This window comes from Peromyscus eremicus, chromosome 5, assembly GCF_949786415.1.
Source record: "Peromyscus eremicus chromosome 5, PerEre_H2_v1, whole genome shotgun sequence".
Taxonomy (NCBI): Eukaryota; Metazoa; Chordata; class Mammalia; order Rodentia; family Cricetidae; genus Peromyscus; species Peromyscus eremicus.
In genome coordinates this window covers 119,003,452-119,023,168 of record NC_081420.1, presented here as the reverse complement: position 1 = coordinate 119,023,168, position 19,717 = coordinate 119,003,452, and the positions used below count along the sequence as shown (strand labels likewise).

At 43.0% G+C, this 19,717-nt stretch overlaps 1 protein-coding gene across 1 annotated transcript in view; it reads left to right on the top strand.

Moving 5' to 3' along the window:
- The first annotated feature begins 12,062 nt into the window (after positions 1–12,062).
- Reeld1 (reeler domain containing 1) overlaps positions 12,063–19,717 on the top strand; it is a 28,520-nt gene continuing 20,865 nt past the window's right edge. Inside the window, 4 exon segments of the mRNA XM_059263078.1 lie at positions 12,063–12,073; positions 12,905–13,041; positions 13,044–13,115; positions 16,695–16,710. Coding sequence (XP_059119061.1) covers positions 12,063–12,073; positions 12,905–13,041; positions 13,044–13,115; positions 16,695–16,710 — 236 coding nt within the window.

Here is a 19,717-nt window from a genome sequence, read left to right as displayed (position 1 = left end):
TTCTTTGAAATTCTGGTAGAATTCAGTGCTAAAACTGCCTGGCCAGGGGATTTTTGGGTTGGGAAACTTTTAATGACTGTTTCTGTTTCCTTAGGAGTTATAGATCTATTTAAGTTACTTACCTGATCTTGATTTAACTTTGGTAAGTGATATCTATTGAGAAAATTATCTATTTTTTAAAAATTCCTACAATTTGATTGAGTACAAGTTTTTAAAGTATGTACTTATGATTCTCTAGATTTGCTCATGTCCCCTTTTTTATTTCTGATTTTGTTAATTTGGATATTCTCTTTGCCTTTTAATTAGTTTGGTTAAAGGTTTGTTGATTTTCTCAAAGAACCAAATCTTTGTTTCATTGACTCTTTGTTTATATTGTATTGATTTCAGCCCTCAGTTTGATTGTTTCTTGCCATCTGCTCCTCTTGGGTATGATTACTTTTTTTTGTTCTAGAGCTTTCAGGTGTACTGTTAAGTTACTAGTATGAGATCTCTCCAATTTTTTCTTTTTTTTTAGACAGGGTTTCTCTGTGTAGCTTTGCGCCTTTCCTGGATCTCGCTCTGTAGACTGGGCTGGCCTTGAACTCACAAAGATCCGCCTGCCTCTGCCTCCCAAGTGCTGGCATTAAAGGCATGCACCACCACCGCCCGGCCCTCTCCAATATTTTTTAATGTAGGCCTACATAAAGTTTCCTCTTAGCACCATTTCCATTGTTTCCCATAAGCTGGGTATGCTGTGTATTCATTTTCATTGAATTCTAGAATGTCTTTAATTTCTTTATTTCTGTCTTGACCCATTTATCATTCAGTAAAGAGTTGTTCATTTTCCATGAGTGTGTTAGTTAGGGTTTCTATTGCTGTGAAGAAACACCATGACTACAACTCTTATAAAGGAAAACATTTAATTGGGGCTAACTGACAGCTCAGAAGTTTAGTCCATTATCATCATGGAGAGTGGCATGCAGGCAGACATAATGGTGGGCAATGAGCTAAGAGTTCTACATCTTGATCTGCAGGAAGCAGAAGGAGTCTGTGTCCCACACTAGCCATAGCCTGAGCAAAGGAGACCTCAAAGCCCACCCCCACAGTGACACACTTCCTCCAACAAGGCCACACCTACCCAAGAAAGCCACACCTCCTAATAATTTCAGTCCCTATGGGGACTATTTTCTTCCAAACCACCACAATGAGTTTGTAAGCTTTCTGTTGTTTCTGTTGTTGATTTCCAGCTTTAATCTGTGATGGTCTGATAGGATGTAGGCAGTTATTTCAATTTTCTTGTATCTGTTGAGACTTGCTTTGTGTCTGAGTATGTGATTGATTTTGGAGAAAGTTCTGTGAAGTTCAGAGAAGAAGGTATATTTTGTGTTTGGGTGAAATGGTCTGTAAATATCTGTTAGATACATTTGGTCTGTAATGTCTATTAGCTCCAGTATTCTCTGTTATTTTTTGTCTAGATGCCCTGTCCATTGGTGAGAGTGGGTATTGAAGTCTCCCACTACCAGTGTGTGAGGGTCAATATGTTATTTAAGCTTTAGTAGTGTTTCTTTTACAAACTTGGGTGCCCTTGTGTTTAGGGCATAGATGTTAAGAATTGAAATGTTATCTTGGTGGATTTTTCTTTGATGAGTATGTAATGTCCTTCCCTATTTCTTTTGATTAGTTTTGGCTTGAAGTCTATTTTGTTAGATAATATGGCTAGCTATATCAGCTTGCTTCTTAGGTCCATTTGCTTGGAATATCTCTTTCCAACCCTTTACCCTGAAGTAATGTCTGTCTTTGATGTTGAGGTGTGTTTCTTGGATGTAGCAGAAGGATGGATCCTGTTTTCACATACCTCTGTTAGTCTTTGTCTTTTTTTAGTGAATGGAGTCCATTGATATTGAGAGATATCAATGATCAATGATTATTGATTCCTGTTACTTTGTTGTTGTTTGTTGTGTGTGTTTCCTTTCTTTTGATTTTGCTGGTGTGAGATTATTTCATGTATTTTCATATGTGTGTTAACCTCCTTAGGTTGGAATTTTCCTTCTAGCACCTTCTGTAGGGCTGGATTTGTAGATAGATATTTAAATTTGACTTTATCATGGAATATCTTATTTTATCCTTCTATGGTGATTGAAAGTTTTTCTGAGTATAGTAGTCTGGACTGGCATCTGTGGTCTCTTAGAATCTGCAGCACATCTGTCCAGGCCCTTCTGGATTTTAGAATCTCCACTGACAAGTCAGCTGTAATTCTAACAGGTCTGACTTTAAATATTATTTGGTCTTTTTCCTTTGCAGCTTTTAATGTTATTTCTTTGTTCTGTATGTTTTGTGTTTTGATTATTGTGTGGAAAGGGGACTTTTCTGGTCCAGTCTATTTAGTGTTCTGTAAACTTCTTGTACCTTTATAGGCATGTCCTTCTTTAAGTTAGGAAATTTTTCTTCTATGATTTTGTTGAAAACATTTTTCTGGGCCTTTGAGCTGAGATTCTTCTTCCTCTATTCCTTTTAGTCTTAGGTTTGGTCTTTTCATAGTGACCCAGATTTCCTGGATGTTTTATGTCAGGAGTTTTTTAGATTTAACGTTTTCTTTGACCAGTGTATCCATTTCTTCTATCATATCTTCAACACTTGTGATTCTCTTTTCCATCTCATATTCTGTTGGGGGAAGCTTGCCTCTGTAGTTCCTGTTTGAATTCCTAATTTTCATTTCCAGAATTCCCTCAAAATTTGTATTTTTTTTTATTGCTTCTATTTACATTTTCAGGTCTTGAACAGTTTTATTAGTTTCCTTCAGTTTGTTTTTTTCTTGGCTTTCTTTTTTATTTTTTATTTTATTTTATTTTTATTTTTTTTATTTTTTTTTTTAAGATTTATTTATTTATTATGTATACAGCATGTATGCCTGCACACCAGAAGAGGGCATCAGATCTCATTACAGATGGTTGTGAGCCACCATGTGGTTGCTGGGAATTGAACTCAGGACCTCTGGAAGAGCAGTCAGTGCTCTTAACCTCTGAGCCATCTCTCCAGCCCCTTTCTTGGCTTTCTTTAAGGGATTTATTCATTTCCTCCAATTGTTTGTTTTTGTTTTCCTGGATTCCTTTAAAGGATTTATTTACTTCCTCTTTAAGCACCTCTATTATCTTCATACAGTTGGTTTTATGGTCTTTTTCTTGTGCTTCAGCTATGTTGGAATATTCAGGGCCTGCTGTGATAGAATAGCTGGGTTCTAGTAAAGACATATTACCCTAGATGTTGTTGATTCTGTTTTTAAGCTGGTATTTCGGCATCTGGGTTTGGGGTGATTAAAGGTCTAGGTGCTAATTTCTGGTCTTGTCTTTGCTGAATGGGTGTTTTGTTCCTTGGTTTCTGTTTCCTCTCTAGATTTTTCGATGGCTGTGTGTTGCCTGTTTTCCTAGCCTGTTGAGCTGGTGTGTTTAGAGGGAATGCCTGCTTCTGTTGGAGGCTGGGATACTGGGATGAGTTGGGGGAAGAAAGGTTGGAGGAGAAGTTCTTTGTGATCTGTTGGAGATGGGATCAGAGAGGGAAAGGAGAGAGAAAGTTTCCTGCTACAGAGCTGGGGATGTGATTGGGGGGTTGGATCTTAGGAGCAGAAAGAGAAGTGTGGGTCCACCTTCAGCCTACTTGTTGCTCATGGGGGAGCTGCCCTTGAATTGGCAAGGGGTGCCTGCTGGAGTTGGGGTCTGGGACATAGCCAAAAGGGGGATAAGGGAGGTTAGAAGGGGGTGGTTTGTGGGATCCACAGCAGATGTGGGTAGGAGTGAGGGAAGGCTGTATCTAGTGTTCTGTTACAATGCTAGAAATGAATCTGGGAACAGAGAGAGAGAGAAGGTCTGTGGGCAGCCTTACCTGTTTTTTGGCAGGTGTGGCCTGTGTTGAAAAATATTTTGAAGGAAGAAAATGTAAAAGTCTGAGACAGGGCTTTGACATTTTTCTTTTGGTATTCTCCATCATCAAGCCTGATAGAGGATGAACTCATTTATTTCTTTCCACTGTAGATAGGAAGCTTAGCTCTCCCTCCCCTTTGCGCTTCCTCCATGTTTCCTTTCCTTCTTTCTTTGCTGAAGATTGGATCCAAGATCTCATGTGTGCCAAGCATTCACTCTATCCTGGCCTTATCCCCAGCCCCGGACCACCTCTTAGATGCTGTGGCTGCCATTGTTCTGGGTGAGAAATGGCAGGATGGAAGAAATGAGAATAGAGGATAATATTTAGAGTCTCAAACATAAGTGCTACATTAATTTTAACTAAGAGACAACAAAAAATATTTATCATTTCAAAGCATTCTGAGAAAATTGCCCTTGAGAGAAGGAAGGGAAAACATTAGTAATGTCTAGTATCATGACGAGGACTCAGGAAGTGAAGTTATGGTTAAAAGCTTTTACCTATACACACTGGGATCAAATGTTCCACAGTCAGTTTACCAGTTGACAGTGAACTTACAGGTTTAGAATGTCAGGTCTTCAGTGACAGAAAGTTCCAGGTTTTCTCCAGACTGTTGCCATGCTTAAGAGAAGCAGGAAATTGAACTCATATCTTTAGTAAGCCCTCAAAGACTCACCACACCCTATTTTCTTGACCACACGATGACCCTTTGGACTGTATAGAGATCAGGAGGATAGCCCAGAGCTGTTCTGCAGGACCCTGGACTTCCTTTGACATCAGACAAGTCAACCTTTCTGTTCCTCGGTTTCCTGATCAGAACATTTTATAGGGCAGTGGTGAATTACACCAAAGTGCTGTCCATGGGAGTCCATGAAAATCATGGACTTGTGAACAGAGAGATGCATATATTTTGGTTAGCTTGTGCCTAGAGTTAAATTATTGTGTGTGAGGTATGTGTGCATGAGTGCACATGCCCGTGCCTGTGTGGAATCCAAAAGATGCCAGGTGTCTCTTTTCTATCACTCTTCATTCTGTTTCCTTGAGACAGGGCTCTCACTGAATCTGGACTAGACCATCAGCAGCAAGGCCCAGTGACTCCCCCGTCTCCATCCTCTATAGTTCTGGGGTTATAGGTGTGTGCTACAACATCTGGCTTTTATGTAGGTGCTGGGGATCCAAACTGGGGCCTTGTTTCTGTGTAGCAAGTGCTCTTATCCATTTAACCATCTTCCCAGCCCTCTGCTAAATTGTTTAACATGATTTACAGCATGCTTGGTACTGTACTGAGAGGACAGAGCAGATGCCAAAACAGGTTGTTATTCAGTCTTCTCTCAGAGATCAGGTCTCAATTTCAGTTTCCCGAGACTGAGTAAGCAGTTTCTGAGGGAGCCATGAACAAAGGACAGTCAATCTCCAACACCCCTGATAGCAAGGATAAAGAGGCCTGGTACATGCAGTATCAGGCCAGACCAGGCCTGAGCCACAGTCAGCAGCTCAAGGTGATAACCAAATAAGGACAGAGCTTGAGACTTGTCTAGGCCTGCCCCCAAATGGGAAAAACTGTAGCCTTAGCCAGCTCCTACTAGCCCTGGCCAATTAGAACATACTAATATGATTGCCGCTTGCTTAAGCCGATCATATCTAAAATGATCTGGCTGCCTTAGGACTTCCCCTTCAGCTGTACTTCAGTGGAGCCTCTGAGCTCCTCTCACGGTTGTCGGTTGTTGCCGTTGTGTGGAATGGACGGCCCCAGCATGATGGAATAACAAACACTTGCTGATTGTGTGTGTGTGGTGGTCTTTTGTGGAACTTCTCCAGGACCCAGACATACTATGGTACTAATGCACTGGGACTAGGCAGTTATAAGATGGTTCCTACTCACTAGGGGCTTAGAGATAGGTTTCCAGAAAAGACAGCAGACCTAGAGCTGATGAGCTGCAGTTCAGGGCCTACGGGGGATCAAGTGCATACATAGCAGTGTGACATAACAGTCACAGAGAGGTTCACCAGAGCTCCTCAACAATGCCAGTGAGTGCTTTTTCCTGTTCAAAGGGAACAGGAAATTCTCTCCACAGCCCAGGATCTTCTCTTTGTGTGCTGCTGTAACAGCACATGGGTGCATCCCTCCTAGTCACTCATCTCATTGTTTGTAGTTTTCTACTGTTACACTGGTCTCCATTACCAGCCCTAGAGAGACAGAGTGCACTGTTTCATCTGTATAGCCTCCAGCACTTGACCTGCACTTGTGGGCATTTAGTAAAGGTTGCCTGGAGAATGGATGCTCAGACCACATTCCCACCATTTATAACACTGACTGCCAATAGCGCCCCCTTCAGATGCTGTATTGATTGTGTTATTTTTCCAAGCTTTCTAAATGCCAGTCATTTCAGACCTTTCTTTAGCCTCCTTAGCAAACAGTTTCCAAACCTTGTGGATTCTTTCTTCTACGTCTGTTTCCTTTATTAGCAACTCAGTTGGGGGTATTGGGAGCATCATTTTATTTCTGGATAGTTGCAACAAACTGCTGACCCTCCCACCATTATAACCTCCTTCCAACTCCCCTCTGCCGGGCTGTCCACCCCTCCCTATTTATCCAAACTCCAAGACTTGGCCAATTTCTCTTGCTTTTAATTGAGTTGTTCTGACATCTCAGACCCTGATTTTTTATCTTTCTTCTGATAACAGCTTCTAATTACTGCTACAGTGCCTAGTCCTTACTACATCCTTGTGAGAAAGCAAATTCTTGCCCTATTTTACAGATGGGAAAACTGGGGCTCTTCAGTATGAACTTGCCCAAGGTCATACAGCTGACACTTGCTGCCTAACTTCAGAACTCTGTGTGTGTGTATCAGAAAGAGAGAGGGAGAGAGAGAATTTCATTATGTTGCCTGTATTTACCTTGAACTCACTCATGTAACCTGGTCTGGCCTTAAACTATCCAGCATCCTGCCTTGACCTCCTGGGAGAGTGCTCTAATGGTAAGTATGTGCCAGAGTTCCATACCTCACCTTAAGCAAAGTGTCACCTTCTAGAGAAGTCCTGTTGATAGTTTCTTATATCAACATTGTATGTCTATGATAGCCATTCAAATGTGAATGGTAGGCAGGGACTATTGCTTAGTGATAGAGTGCCTATCTAGTACACACTAGGCCTGGGGTCGGGCCTCAGCATACCAACGAAAAGGAAGAAAGAAAAGAGGAGAGGGAGGGAGGGAGGGAGGGATGAAAAGAGGGAGGGAGGAAGGAAGGAAGGGAAGGGAGGGAGGGAGGGAGGGAGGGAGGGAGGGAGGGAGGGAGGGAGGGAAAGAGAAAAGAAAAAGACCCCATGTAGTGTAAATACTGTTTATCTGAGAGTGAAGGAGGAGAGGCCGAGTGAACACAATAGTACTACGTTATTCTGGCTTTTAATGGTAGAAAGTATAAGAATGTTTGCATGGAAAACAGGCAAAGTTAAAGTTGGGCTTGAAGAAAAATGTGGAAATTTCTTTCTTAGTGACAATCTGAGCACTTTATAAATCTGTAAGAATTTTTATTTACTTCCATTTTAATCTATGAAAAGATTAAACTGTTCATTGTATTAAAGGTACCAGAGTCATCAATATCCATGTAAAAACACTGATCAGTTTCAATGGAAGTTCATGACCACAGAATGAAGAGAAAAAAAAGGTCTTATGAGTCCCTACAGGTGCTTTCCTGGGACTGTGAAGAACAGGTCCAGAGCCAGCCTGGAACTGTGAGCCCAGCACCATCGTGTTGTCTGAGGATGCGCTCAAACCAGGAGTGATGTGGGTGTCTGTGGTGGTGATTATGGACCAGACCTGAATCCATGAAAAGATATCTTAAGAGCAGCTCATTCTTCTATTTTTGTGTCTAAATAAAGCATTAAGCATATGTATAGTTCCCTCACTGGAAGAAATCTAAGGGATTATTCAATTCATACATTTTATTTTATACCCAGAGCAACCCAGAGAAGGTAAGAGATTTGCCAAAGAACACAAAATGTCTGATTTATAATCACAGAACTCGTCACAAGACTTCCCTGTGTGTAGCATTAGTGTAACTTCTGGTGAGGGCCGAGGGGTGACAGTGTGATGGATTTTGTCCATCTAATATGTCAAGTCCAGCCAAACTGCTAGTATGAAATGACCTCCATCATACTGGGGAAAGGAAAGCAATGCTTTCTTACTTTGTGGACTACACGGCTGGGGGTCTGTGGGGAAGACTGAAGCCCTGCTCACAGCTTCCTCTTGCTTCAGACTTAGCTCTCGCTCCCCTGCTGTCTGTCACACTCCACGGGCTCCTGGGGACTGCGGGATGCCTCTGTTGAGCACAGGCACCGACTCCCTCCCGAGACGTGTGTTCGTCCTGTGTGTCACTCCCCATGTCATGCGCTAACTCTGCATTGCTTTCCGCATCACTGACACGTCACAGCATCTTGGTGTATGAGCATGGGATTACCTTTATTTTCATTCTGTAGATGAGACTGCAATGCTACTCAGAAGCCAAGCTACCCTGAGAAACCCTATGTGCTATAGCTTAAAAGTTCTGAATTTGGGGCAAGATGTGGGAGGACTGGAAGTCGGGACCCCCATGGAGTGGAGTGGCAGCATTGCATTATTGGCTGTTGCTTCAGTGAGGTGACTTATTAGCTACTCTCTGGACTAGCTCTTGCTCCACGTAAGCACTGTACACACGTACTGTTATATTAGCTGTTTTAGTCTTCGGACACAGTTCCTGACCTTACACATCTTGCATATGGAATCTGGCAGCATCAGACCTGACCCTGCACCAGTGCTTACCCACTCTGTCTGGTGCACACTGGTGCTATCACCTACCAAGTGTGGTTCCTGAGCACTTGACATTCGGCTAGTCTGAACTGAGATGTGTTACAAGTAAAAGATATATAGTGAGGACCTGGATAGGTGGCTCAGTGGTTAAGAGCATTTGCTTCTTGAAGAGGGTTGGAGTTCAGTTCCCAGCACCCACATGGCAGCTCACAGCTCCTTTTAACTCCAGTTCTAGGAGTTCTGGCTCCATGGGACTTTATGAATGTAGTATGCATGTAGGCAAAACTCTCACACATAAAAAATCTTTTTTAAAAAAAAGATACTCGATACTGAAATGTCAATGACTACTATGTAAAAAGTACAAAATATCTTGCTAATAATATTTTGCACTGGTTGCATATGAACTATTTCTAACATAGTCAATACATAGATACCCTAAAATGAGTGGCATTAGTTTTATAAGTTTTAGTTTTTACAAGACACATAGGCAAATTTGTTGCACATGTGCCTTCATTTTCTTTCTTTTCAGCATTCATGTAGAGTTGCTTTCTCGGTTTATTTGTTTATTTGTTGTTAGCCGGTGAAAAGTGTGGAAATGACAGACATCATAAGCTGTGTCTAGAGGTAATCTTCTAGTTTCTAAAAAAAAAAAAAAAAGTCACCTGAGTGACAGTGACAGTGAAGTATCACCTGAATGAAGAGTGGGCTACAAACTTTAGGCTCCATTTGACACAGGAGCCTTCATGCAGTCTCCAGGTGACCGACCACATGAACTTAGAAAAGAGGGTGAATAGCGGTGATGGGAAGGCTCTTCCTCGAACTTTCTAGACCTCTTCAATTTTCTCATGATTTAGCAAGGATTGAGATTTCCTCCATCCTCATGGGACAGGAACTCAGAGGCCCTGGATTTGATGTATTTGGTTTCCATGTAAGAGAAGTCCTGCAGTCGTAGGTCACAGAAGGTCAAATTCCCTGAGTGTTTATAGTCTCTTAAAACTTTCTGAGGTGGAGACTAGATCCTGGTGATAGACAGTCTCTCTCTGGGGCATGTTTCTCACTCCATGTCACCATCAATCCCAGGATTCTGTCAGTGACACCCTGCAGTCCATGAAACACCAAATCGTACCAAGGCTACCTACCAACACCCCAGTCACACTTCTTCACCCTCTCTCACAGCTGCAGTGACGATGCTGGTACTTGTGTAGCCCCAGGAACCCATTTTGAGAACTACTAAGCTAAGGCTCCATGCTATTACTGGAGGTGATTCTGGGTTGGTTTTGGTGGTTGTTTTTTGTTTAGTTTTGGTTTTGAGACAGGGTTTCTATATAGCCCTGGCTGTTCTGGAACTCACTGTGTAGACCAGGCTGGCCTCAAAATCAGAAATCTACCCTCCTCCTTCTCCTGAGTGCTGGGATTAAAAATATGTTTTAAAAACCCAGCTTATTTTGTGTTGTTTTTTGAGGCAGTCAGTCCTGTCAGGTAGCCCACACTGGCCTCTAACTAGACATCTTTCTACTACAGCCTATTGAATGCTTGGGTTACAGGCATGAGCCACTATGCCCAGCTCAGGCTATTTCTAAAGTTTGTGAACTCCAGTTCTAGTATAATACATGTGGAAAGAATACTCTAAGTGAGATTTTTTTAGGGTCAAGCTTTGCTGCTGGGTGTTAGTCCCAGAAGTAACTTGTTCACCTCTACATTGACTCAGGAAGCAGAGAATGTTGCCATGTGTTAGATTCAAACATCCTCTCTTTGGTGGAAAAGCCAAGATGGAGACATCTACCAAAATAAATGACAACATCAGGCATGTATAAGACTAGCCCCAGCTCTTTCTAGCTCCTCTTCCAGTCTTGAGTGAAGCCATGGTTAGAAACTGAGGGTCTGAATGTGCTTTTAGAGAAAAGTCATGGAATTTAGGTTGGATTTAGATACAGAAGAATGGTTCCTGTTGGCACTAAGGATTAATGATCACAGCTGCTGGGCTCCCTGTTGAGGAAAGACTGGGGGAGGGGAAAAACACTTTATAGGGTGTGTCTATGCAACTCCACCTGGGAGCTGTCCCACCCAGCCTGAAGAACAGTGTGCCCAGGTGAGTGCATGGTTTTTCAAGGTTCATGGAAACAGATGATTAGACATGCTTTCTAGATCTAAGGCTGGAAGTGTCCTTTATTCTCTTCTTTGTAAGCTTTTTGAAAGAAAACTCTGCTGCCAACAAGGGATCTAGACATTCTCCAGGGGACCTGATGACAAAAGATGGCCAATGTTTTGGGTGCCTCCCCTGAGATTGCTCCTTCTACTAGGCACTCTCTGATAATTCCTAGCAAGCTCTGGCCATGTCCCTTGGGGATCAGAGGTTTTGACTGATAGAACCTGGTGGAGAACAAGGCTATAAAGAAAAGGTGCTGTCTGAAGGGCTCAAGATGAGTGTAGGAGGTCACTTTCTTGTCTACTGCACTCACCTTAACCCTGATCCTGGAGGTGACTGTATGAACAATACAGGATATGATATGTGGGTCCTGTGGACTGCTTTCTTCATCTACTATTGTCATAGCTAGATCACTAGTTATTTAGAATGTATTTTTGCCTTTTGACCTACTTATTAAAGGGGAGGCCATTGCCTTTCATTGAAAATAATAGCCAAGCCGGGCGGTGGTGGCGCGCACCTTTTATCCCAGCACTCAGGAGGCAGAGGCAGGTGGATCTCTGCAAATTCGAGGCCAGCCTGGGCTACAGAGTGAGTTCCAGGAAAGGCGCAAAGCTACACAGAGAAACCCTGTCTCGAAAAACAAAAAAGAAGAAAATAGCCAAACTTTAACAATGCCTGGGCATGTGTAGTAGGACAGGCTCATAGGGTCAAGGAAATTGGCTCAAACCAGTTGCCAAGGCATGCACATGATCTACTTCCTTATGAGCCAACCTGGAGTCTGCTTGAGGGCCTAGCAACAGGCACCCAGAGATCCTGATCATGCCCAGCCAATGAGGGACGACCACTAAATGCCACCAGATCAGAACACATCTTGGGTACTGGGAGGAGGGTATATAAGGCCTTCCCCATTACTGAATAAAAGAGTCTGCTGTTTACCTTCACCTGACTCCTTGTGTCTATGTTATTGACACTGTACCTTCTCACCCCCTCCCCCGAGGAGCTGTTAGGACCCAGCAACAGACATGGGATTATCAAAAAGTAAAAAGTGTGTTTTAATGCCAAAGATTGCCCTGAATATTCTAGAACCCCTGTAAGTGCAAAGCTAGTGTGGGTGGTAGTAGTATGTGACAACACTTTCACTGGTGAGACTCAACACACACATCAATCCCCCCAAATAGGGAACCTACACCAGACAACCTTGGTGAACCCATGAGTTTTGTTGGGGCTACTTATAGGAATATGGGTGAGAGGTTGGTTACTGACAGGAGCAGAAATGACTCAAAGACAGCTGTATCACCACAGCCCACCACAGCATGGGTATCAGCTCACAGACCTGGAACCCTGGAGCACACTGCACAGCCTGCAGGCAGCACAACAGGTGGGACAGTGTCCTTTCCAGGTGACTCAGTTGGTCTGAACCTCTTCCCAGCAGCTGGTCTGGTCTCATCTTTCAACTTTTCTCCTGTGAATGTCTTTGCAACTCAGCAAAGACATTCCTTCACATCTGAGAGGGACTCTCAACTTTTATTGCTTACTCAGGCAGGGTGGGGGCTAGTGAATCTGGTCAGTTTCAGGTACTTCCTTTTTGAGTTGTTTACCTTTGTGCTTAAGGAACTTCCTGCAGGATGGAATGTTTTAATCTCAGAGGAAACTGTAACAGAAGGGGAGGCCCAGGTCAATCCCCAAAGTGTGAAGGTCAGCCATTCTAGGCAAACTGGGAGCTTTGGGGGATGAATGAGAGGTATTAAAAAGGAAAGGTGGGGAAGAATTAGCAAAAGATACTTCATGTTGACATTTCGTCCCTATACATGTACTTGTGTGAACAGATGTGGACACACAAGTATAAATACACCACATACAGACACACACACACTAACAAAAACAAGAAAAAAATTTCAAGTGTTTAGAAATGAAACACTTCCCATAACCAGGCTTATACTTTTGATCTTGTCCTGGGGAAGCAATACTAAAATTACCTCAGAAACTAAGAGATTCTAAGATTCAGGCCAGCCATGTCCGAGGACCTCACACCATTTTCTTCAATAGGATAGGAACTAAGACCATTATTTGTCACATTTCAGAAAAGGGCAGGATGAGAATTTTAACTGCCTTCACAAGCTGGGCTTGGCCACCCTTTTCCTGGCTTCCTGCTCAGCTGCCTTTCCCCATGGTGCCAGCATCATGGCCTGTGAAGACATGTGGCCCAGACACATGTACACCTAACACCCAGCACCCACCATGTTACCATCCACTCCAGCAGGGCTTCCTACTTGCCAGGAAACAAGATTCCAGGTATGTGTGTTTCCACAAGGACTCACAGGAGCTGAGTCCTACTGGAAAGTACCAAGTGTGTTTCCCCAAGAAGGGGCTTCCTGATTACAGTGTGGTTGAGTCCCAGGAAACAATTATTTGGCTAAAAGAATGCATGCAGTTTTTGTATAATGGAAACCACACAATGACTAATGTCTGTATTGACGGCAATCATTATTAGAGAAGAGACCACAACCAACTGACATTACAAAAGATTATTGGTCATTTCTGTAAGAACAAATATATCTTATCGTAGATAACTAGTGTGTTGACTCTGAACAATCTTTATGTATCATGTGTATATGAAATATGCTTTTTCTCACTTTTCACTAAAATTGATTCATCAGTGAATCCTTCAGTAGATGAAAGTGTTATTTTATTTAAGTATAGTAACTATTTCTCTATGTGTACCATAATATCAGGTCCATACTGTAGATAGCTGCAGTAAAAACAATTAAAAATAAAATACTCCTAGCATCAAGGAGGCCTTGAGTTCAATCTCCAGCATAAGTAAACAAACTTGTTATGGTCCTAGAGAAGTCCCATGAAAGACCACCATCCACATATGCAATCAACAAGAGTGTTTATTATCTTGATAATAATGGTACCAGCATGCTGGGGCCACACATCTCACACAAAGGCAAAAAGGTGACCCTGAGAGAAACTTGCAGGCTCTTTTATACACAGCTGAGGGGAGTTTCAGGAACAGTTAGGTCATCCCAGATACAATTGGCTTATATGAGTGGCAATCATGTTAGTACATTCTAATTAGCTAGGGTTAGCAGGGGCTCTTTAAGGCTACAGTTTTTCCACTTGGGGCAAGCCTGGACAAGTCCCAGGCTCCATCCTTAGTTATTACCTTGAGCTCCTGTCTGTGGGGACTGGCTCAGCCCTGGTATGTGCAATTCCCCTCATCCTTGTTGTTAGGGACATTGGATGTGGGAGTCTGTGGGAGTCCATCTCTGACCTACTCCCACCTTTTGAAGGGTTCTTAGGTGGAGGAGAGAGGGATAAGAAAATATCAGATAGAAAGAGAGACCTAGATGGTGAGAAGAAAGATAGAAACACAAGATAGCTTCAGGAGGAGCTGGGTCAATACCCAACAGCCTTGTCCTTTATTGAAAAGGGCTTTTTATAATATGCCAAGGGGAGATGCAAAAGACCTCCCCCTTGCAAAATCAAAGCACACTGTACAGCCAAACACCTGGTAAACCCACCTGTGGCCAAATTATCTCCTTATGCAGCCCTGCTGGGTAAAGCAAGCTCAGATTCTCTGACCCTGAGTAATTTGGGCTCCCCCTTATTAATAAAATAAATTTTTAAAGTGAGGGTACAGAGCTTAACTCTGTGTGCAACTCTGAAGCTATTTTCCTCGAAGAACTTGCAAATAGCTGTAATAATTATAGCAATACTCCTGCTCCTTATGGCTGCTAGGCCTTCTAGTAAAGGAGTAGAGAATGATAAAGATGGAACAGCCTTTTTGAAAGGGTCTAAGATATCTATAGCAGTCTTAGTTGCACCAAGCCCTTTTTCAAAAGCCAATAAACTCCTGATGCAACTGCATCAAATCTAAGGACTCCTTAGCACCACCATTAACAGGTTAACATAATAATTCTAGCATAAATATTACTATACATAATTACAATTCTCACAAACTGACATTCAAAAGTAAACTCTTAGTAGAACTATTTACACTTTACAAACTTTAGCAAACATCCAAAAGCAATTTCTTTCTTTCTTTCTTTCTTTTTTTTTTTTTTTCAAGACAGGGTTTCTCTGTGTAGCTTTGCGCCTTTCCTGGAACTCGCTTTGGAGACCAGGCTGGCCTCGAACTCACAGAGATCCGCCTGCCTCTGCCTCCCAAGTGCTGGGATTAAAGGCGTGTGCCACCACCGCCTGGCCCCAAAAGCAATTTCTTAATAGAACTTTTTGCATTTCTTGCTAACAAAACATAGGTTACATTAATACAGGCTAACATTAACCCATTCAAAGAACAAGAAATTTTTTTTTAATTAAAGGGACTGAGGAATATTAACTCCCCCTTTTCTTTATACTTTTTTATGCTGCATCTTGAGCCTGGGTAGAAAAAACAAATTTCTTCATTTCTACACAAAACATTTTCATTTCTACACACACAGTTCTATTTCTACACCAAACAGTTTGTGGGTCACCACAGTTAATAAAGCATATATGCATACACAAAACAATTCCACAAAACAGTTCATAAGTTGTCATAGTTAATAATGTATATATACTACATGCATAGGTGAAATAAAAATAGTCCCATTGCAATTGAATCACTCATGTCCATCCCATTTCTTAAGTTTGAAAAGTTCAAAAAGTCAGTTCTGATACCAGTCTTAGAGTTCCACTGACTATAATAATTCAGTTCAAACCAGCATCTCTGAAGCCTCACTCTCAGCTACAGAGACTTTTTCAGTTAGCCTTCCCCTAGGCAAAAGCTGCTCCAGGAAAAAGCTGCTAACTAGCTGGGGAAGACATCTTCATACAGCCAGCATGAACCACTAGCAAACAAACTGCAGTTTTTGCTGCTGGCTCCATTCAGCTTCCGCAGTCCCAGTCTGCCTGTGCCTCCCATAACCAGCCCATCTGCCCAGAACCCCAGTGTCCTGAGACCCTGAGGGTTCTTTTTCACTTCACACTGCACACCTGAATGCCACCACCTGCTATGACCTACAGCTTTCAAGCAGCACCTCAGGTCCAGGAGGAAACCCAGCCTCGGCCAGTAGTGGCCACTGTACCTTGGTTCCATTACCTGCTTTGCTGGGGGTCCTCTGCATACTGCCCTTCTTGCATGGCCGAATAATGCCCCCATGGCAATTCCATGCTCAGCCATATCCTGCCGCTGAGAGCTCAGGCTGCTCTTGGCTTCCAGTGTCTCAGCTGTTCAGCATGGAGCTCAGCTCTACCTCATCTCAGCAGTTCATGTGCCTGCCTTTCCATGCAGGGGCACATCTCAGCTGCTCATCCAGCTGCGGCCTCTGCTCCAGTCACTGATGCTGCTTCTCTGCCTGGGGCAGCAGCCTTGTCTCTGCATGATTTCCACTGTTCACCAAGGTTGCCTCTCCTGCAGCATCTCTGCTGGGCTCCAAGGCCACTGGGGTCTAAAGTCTCTGCTACATTCCAAGCTGCCACCACTACCTGCCATTTACCTCTCCAGTTGCAGCATATTGGCATGCCAAGGTTGAGTGTAGCCTCAAGCCATGTCTCTCCAGGGCTCTCACAAGCACCCTGGCTGACTGTGCTCTCCTTGCCGTGGCCCCACCATGGCAGAAAGCATGAAGAACCCCTTGGCCTACACTGGCTATTGACAGCTATCTGCTGCCTCTGAGACGATGTCCCAAGGGTCTCAGCCACTGACACCTGGCTGCAGCAGTTGCTCACACTCTGCTGCTGCTGCTTGCTTTCTGAAGCTAGCAGTCTCTGAAGCGGCTTTCCATTCTCAGACTGCCAGGTTCACAGTGTCTGCTCAGTCCTGGATGCTACTCTCTGTGTCCCAGATCCTGTCTGGGCTCAGAGGAAAAACTACTCTACCCTAAGTTTCTGTTAGACCTAAGTCTTCACAATATCCCTATGCCTAAAGCCTATTCTACCCTAATATACCTAAGCCTACATTTCTCAAACTAAACTTTACAAAACTTTTATAACTTATACTAGCATTTTTAGACCTAATTTAGTAGACAGATAGAGATTGAGAGAGAGAAAGAAACAGAGACAGAGAGAGATACTTGCTGTAACCTAACTTTAACTACTTGCTGCAGCTTAATTTTAACCACTCTGCTTTATATTTACAATTTTCCTCCTGAAGAACAAATATCACCACCTCCTTTAATTCATTACCGGGAATGCCCCCTCAACCTGTGGTGCCCCCTCTCTTCTATCCTCTATACCTAAGCCACACTGGACGCCATCTGTGTGAGACTGCTGGGTGACCAGCTCCGACCTGCTCCCACCTATTGAAGGGTTCTTATGAGAGGAGAGCGGAAGAGAAAATATCAGATAGAAAGAGAGACCTAGACAATGAGGAGAAAGACAGAAACACAGGATAGCTTTGGTAGGGCTTAGATCATTACCCAACAGCCTCATCCTTTATTGAAAAGGGCTTTTTATAACAATGCCAAGGGGTGGGGCAAAAGACCTAATGTGGTGGTATTTTACTTGTACTGAAATGTGATTTTAATTGTATGTTAATAAATAAAGTTGCCTGGGGGTCAGAGTTATAGAGCCATAGCAAGTGCGTGGCGGTGGTGGCGCACGCCTTTAAGGACCTGGAGGGCGGTACATACAGGCAATGACAAGGCAGTCACGTGTTTAGTTTACAACCAATGAGAAGGCAGAACATCTAGAGTATTTAAAGATGTACACACAGGAAGTAGGCCTCTTTTTCGGAGAGCTCTCTTGGCTGAAGCAGGATAGCTGAAGCAGGAAGGGTAAGGCTCTTAGTTCTGACCTCTTGGCTTTCTTCTCTGAATCGGCTCTGTGTTTCTTATTTAATAAGACGGTTGGTTACATCTACATTTGGCGCCCAACGTGATAAGAATCCATTAAAACCGCTTAACTTGGCTTGGCGGCAGGTCCGGGTTCCCGCCAGGGCGGCCGGCAGGTCTGGTTTCCCGCCAGGGCGGCCGGCTCCCTAGCCCGGGCCCAGGTCGGCTTGGCCTCAGGCCGGACCAACCTTGAGCTACTTGCTTAAAGCCAGTGTTACAAACAACTCAGGCCTGCCCTGCCGAACAGGGCCCCTGCCTGTAAAACCAACGCACGTGGTTGGAGCTTAAGGTAGCCAGAGCCAAGGCTTGACTAGGCTCAAGCGGGAACACGTGGCTGGATTCAAGCTCTTAGGCAGAACTTGTGGCTACGCTTGCTTGCTCTCTCTCTCTCTCTCTCTCTCTCTCTCTCTCTCTCTCTCTCTGGACTCGCACCTCGGACACTAGGTGGCTGTTTGAAATTCCCTCGGATTGGTACTGTTCTACAAGGACTTGGTAAGTCACTTAACATATCAGATATTTTAAAGAAAATTATTTAAAAGAAAAAAAAATTTTCCACATTAAAAAAAAAATGGGTTTTCTGTGTACATTGGAAAAAAATTTGTTTGCACTTTTAGACAGTCTGACAATGGAACAGCTATATGAGAAGATTACTGTTGATCGAATTATGCATTTTATTACTATGTTTATCCTCATTTTACTATTTAAAAAGCTAGTCAATTTAAGTGCCAGTATGACAGCTTTAGAAAAACCTATTAAACCTGTAAAAACTCAGACAGAAGAAACTAACAGTGAAGCTGCTTCAAGATTGGATCATAGGGTTACAGAAAGAAAGCCTGTTTTCACACAGTCACCCTTAGTTTGTCCAGTAACCGTACAGCAGTCGCCTGATCAAATGACTACACAAAATATTTGGGCTCCAATTGATATGATAGATTTACGAAGGTTTAAGGAGGCAATAGTATCTTATGGTATGCGTTCCCCATATGTAAAGCAGATGTTAAACTCTTGGTCAACATATAATAGGATTGTACCACAGGACTGGCGGGAGCTGGCACAAGGTGTTCTTGAACCCAGTCAAAGGCTTCAGTGGCTAACTTGGTTCAAGGACGAAGCTAAAAACATAGAAAAGCAGTGGAGGGATAAAGGAATACAAGTCTGCCAGGATCAGCTTATTGGAGAAGGTCAATATGCTTCAGCACAAACACAATGTTTATATGATGTCCAAACCCTAATTTTATGTCGAACAGCAGCCTTGAATGCATGGGACAGAGTTGAGGAACCAGGAAAAAAAACTGAGTCATTTACAAAGGTTGTACAAGGCCCAAAAGAATCTTTCACAGATTTTTTACAAAGACTGGCTTCAGCAGTAAAGAGAATGGTCCCGGATTCAGAAGCTAGTAAGATAATAATTGAATCTTTGGCCTTTGAGAATGTGAATGCAGCATGCAAAACAATAATCAGGCCGTTAAAGGCAAGATCTGCACCTTTGGAAGATTGGATTAGAGATACGGTTAATGTTGAAGCTCATGAGCATGATGATACATGGGTAGGAGAAGCAATTTCAAAAGGTTTGAGGAATGTTAGATGTTTTGGATGTGGAAAGCAAGGACATTTGAAAAGGGACTGTAAACAGGTCATTCCTAGAAACAATGTTTCTTCAAGGAACAATGGCAACAGAAAGCCCCTTCCTTCTGGAGTATGCAGAAGGTGTGGTAAGGGAAAACACTGGACCAACGAATGTAGATCAACAAGGGACAGACAGGGTAATCCTTTGCCTCAGTCTTCGGGAAACTCCCAGAGGGGCCTCATGCAGGCCTCAATAGCAAAGCCAGTTCAAACCTTTCCTGCAGTCGTAGAGGAAACCCCTACCCAGAGCAATTAAATAACCAAATACCTATTGGAATAAGTCATGCTGGTCAGGATGATGAAACAGATAGAATAGAAAATTCAGGAGCAAATATAAAGAAAATTTTTTGGCAAACTTTTATTAATGAACAAAGACCAAAATTATCGATAAAAATAAATGGTGTTTTGTTGTCTGGTCTGGTAGACACAGGTGCGGACATTACCATAATT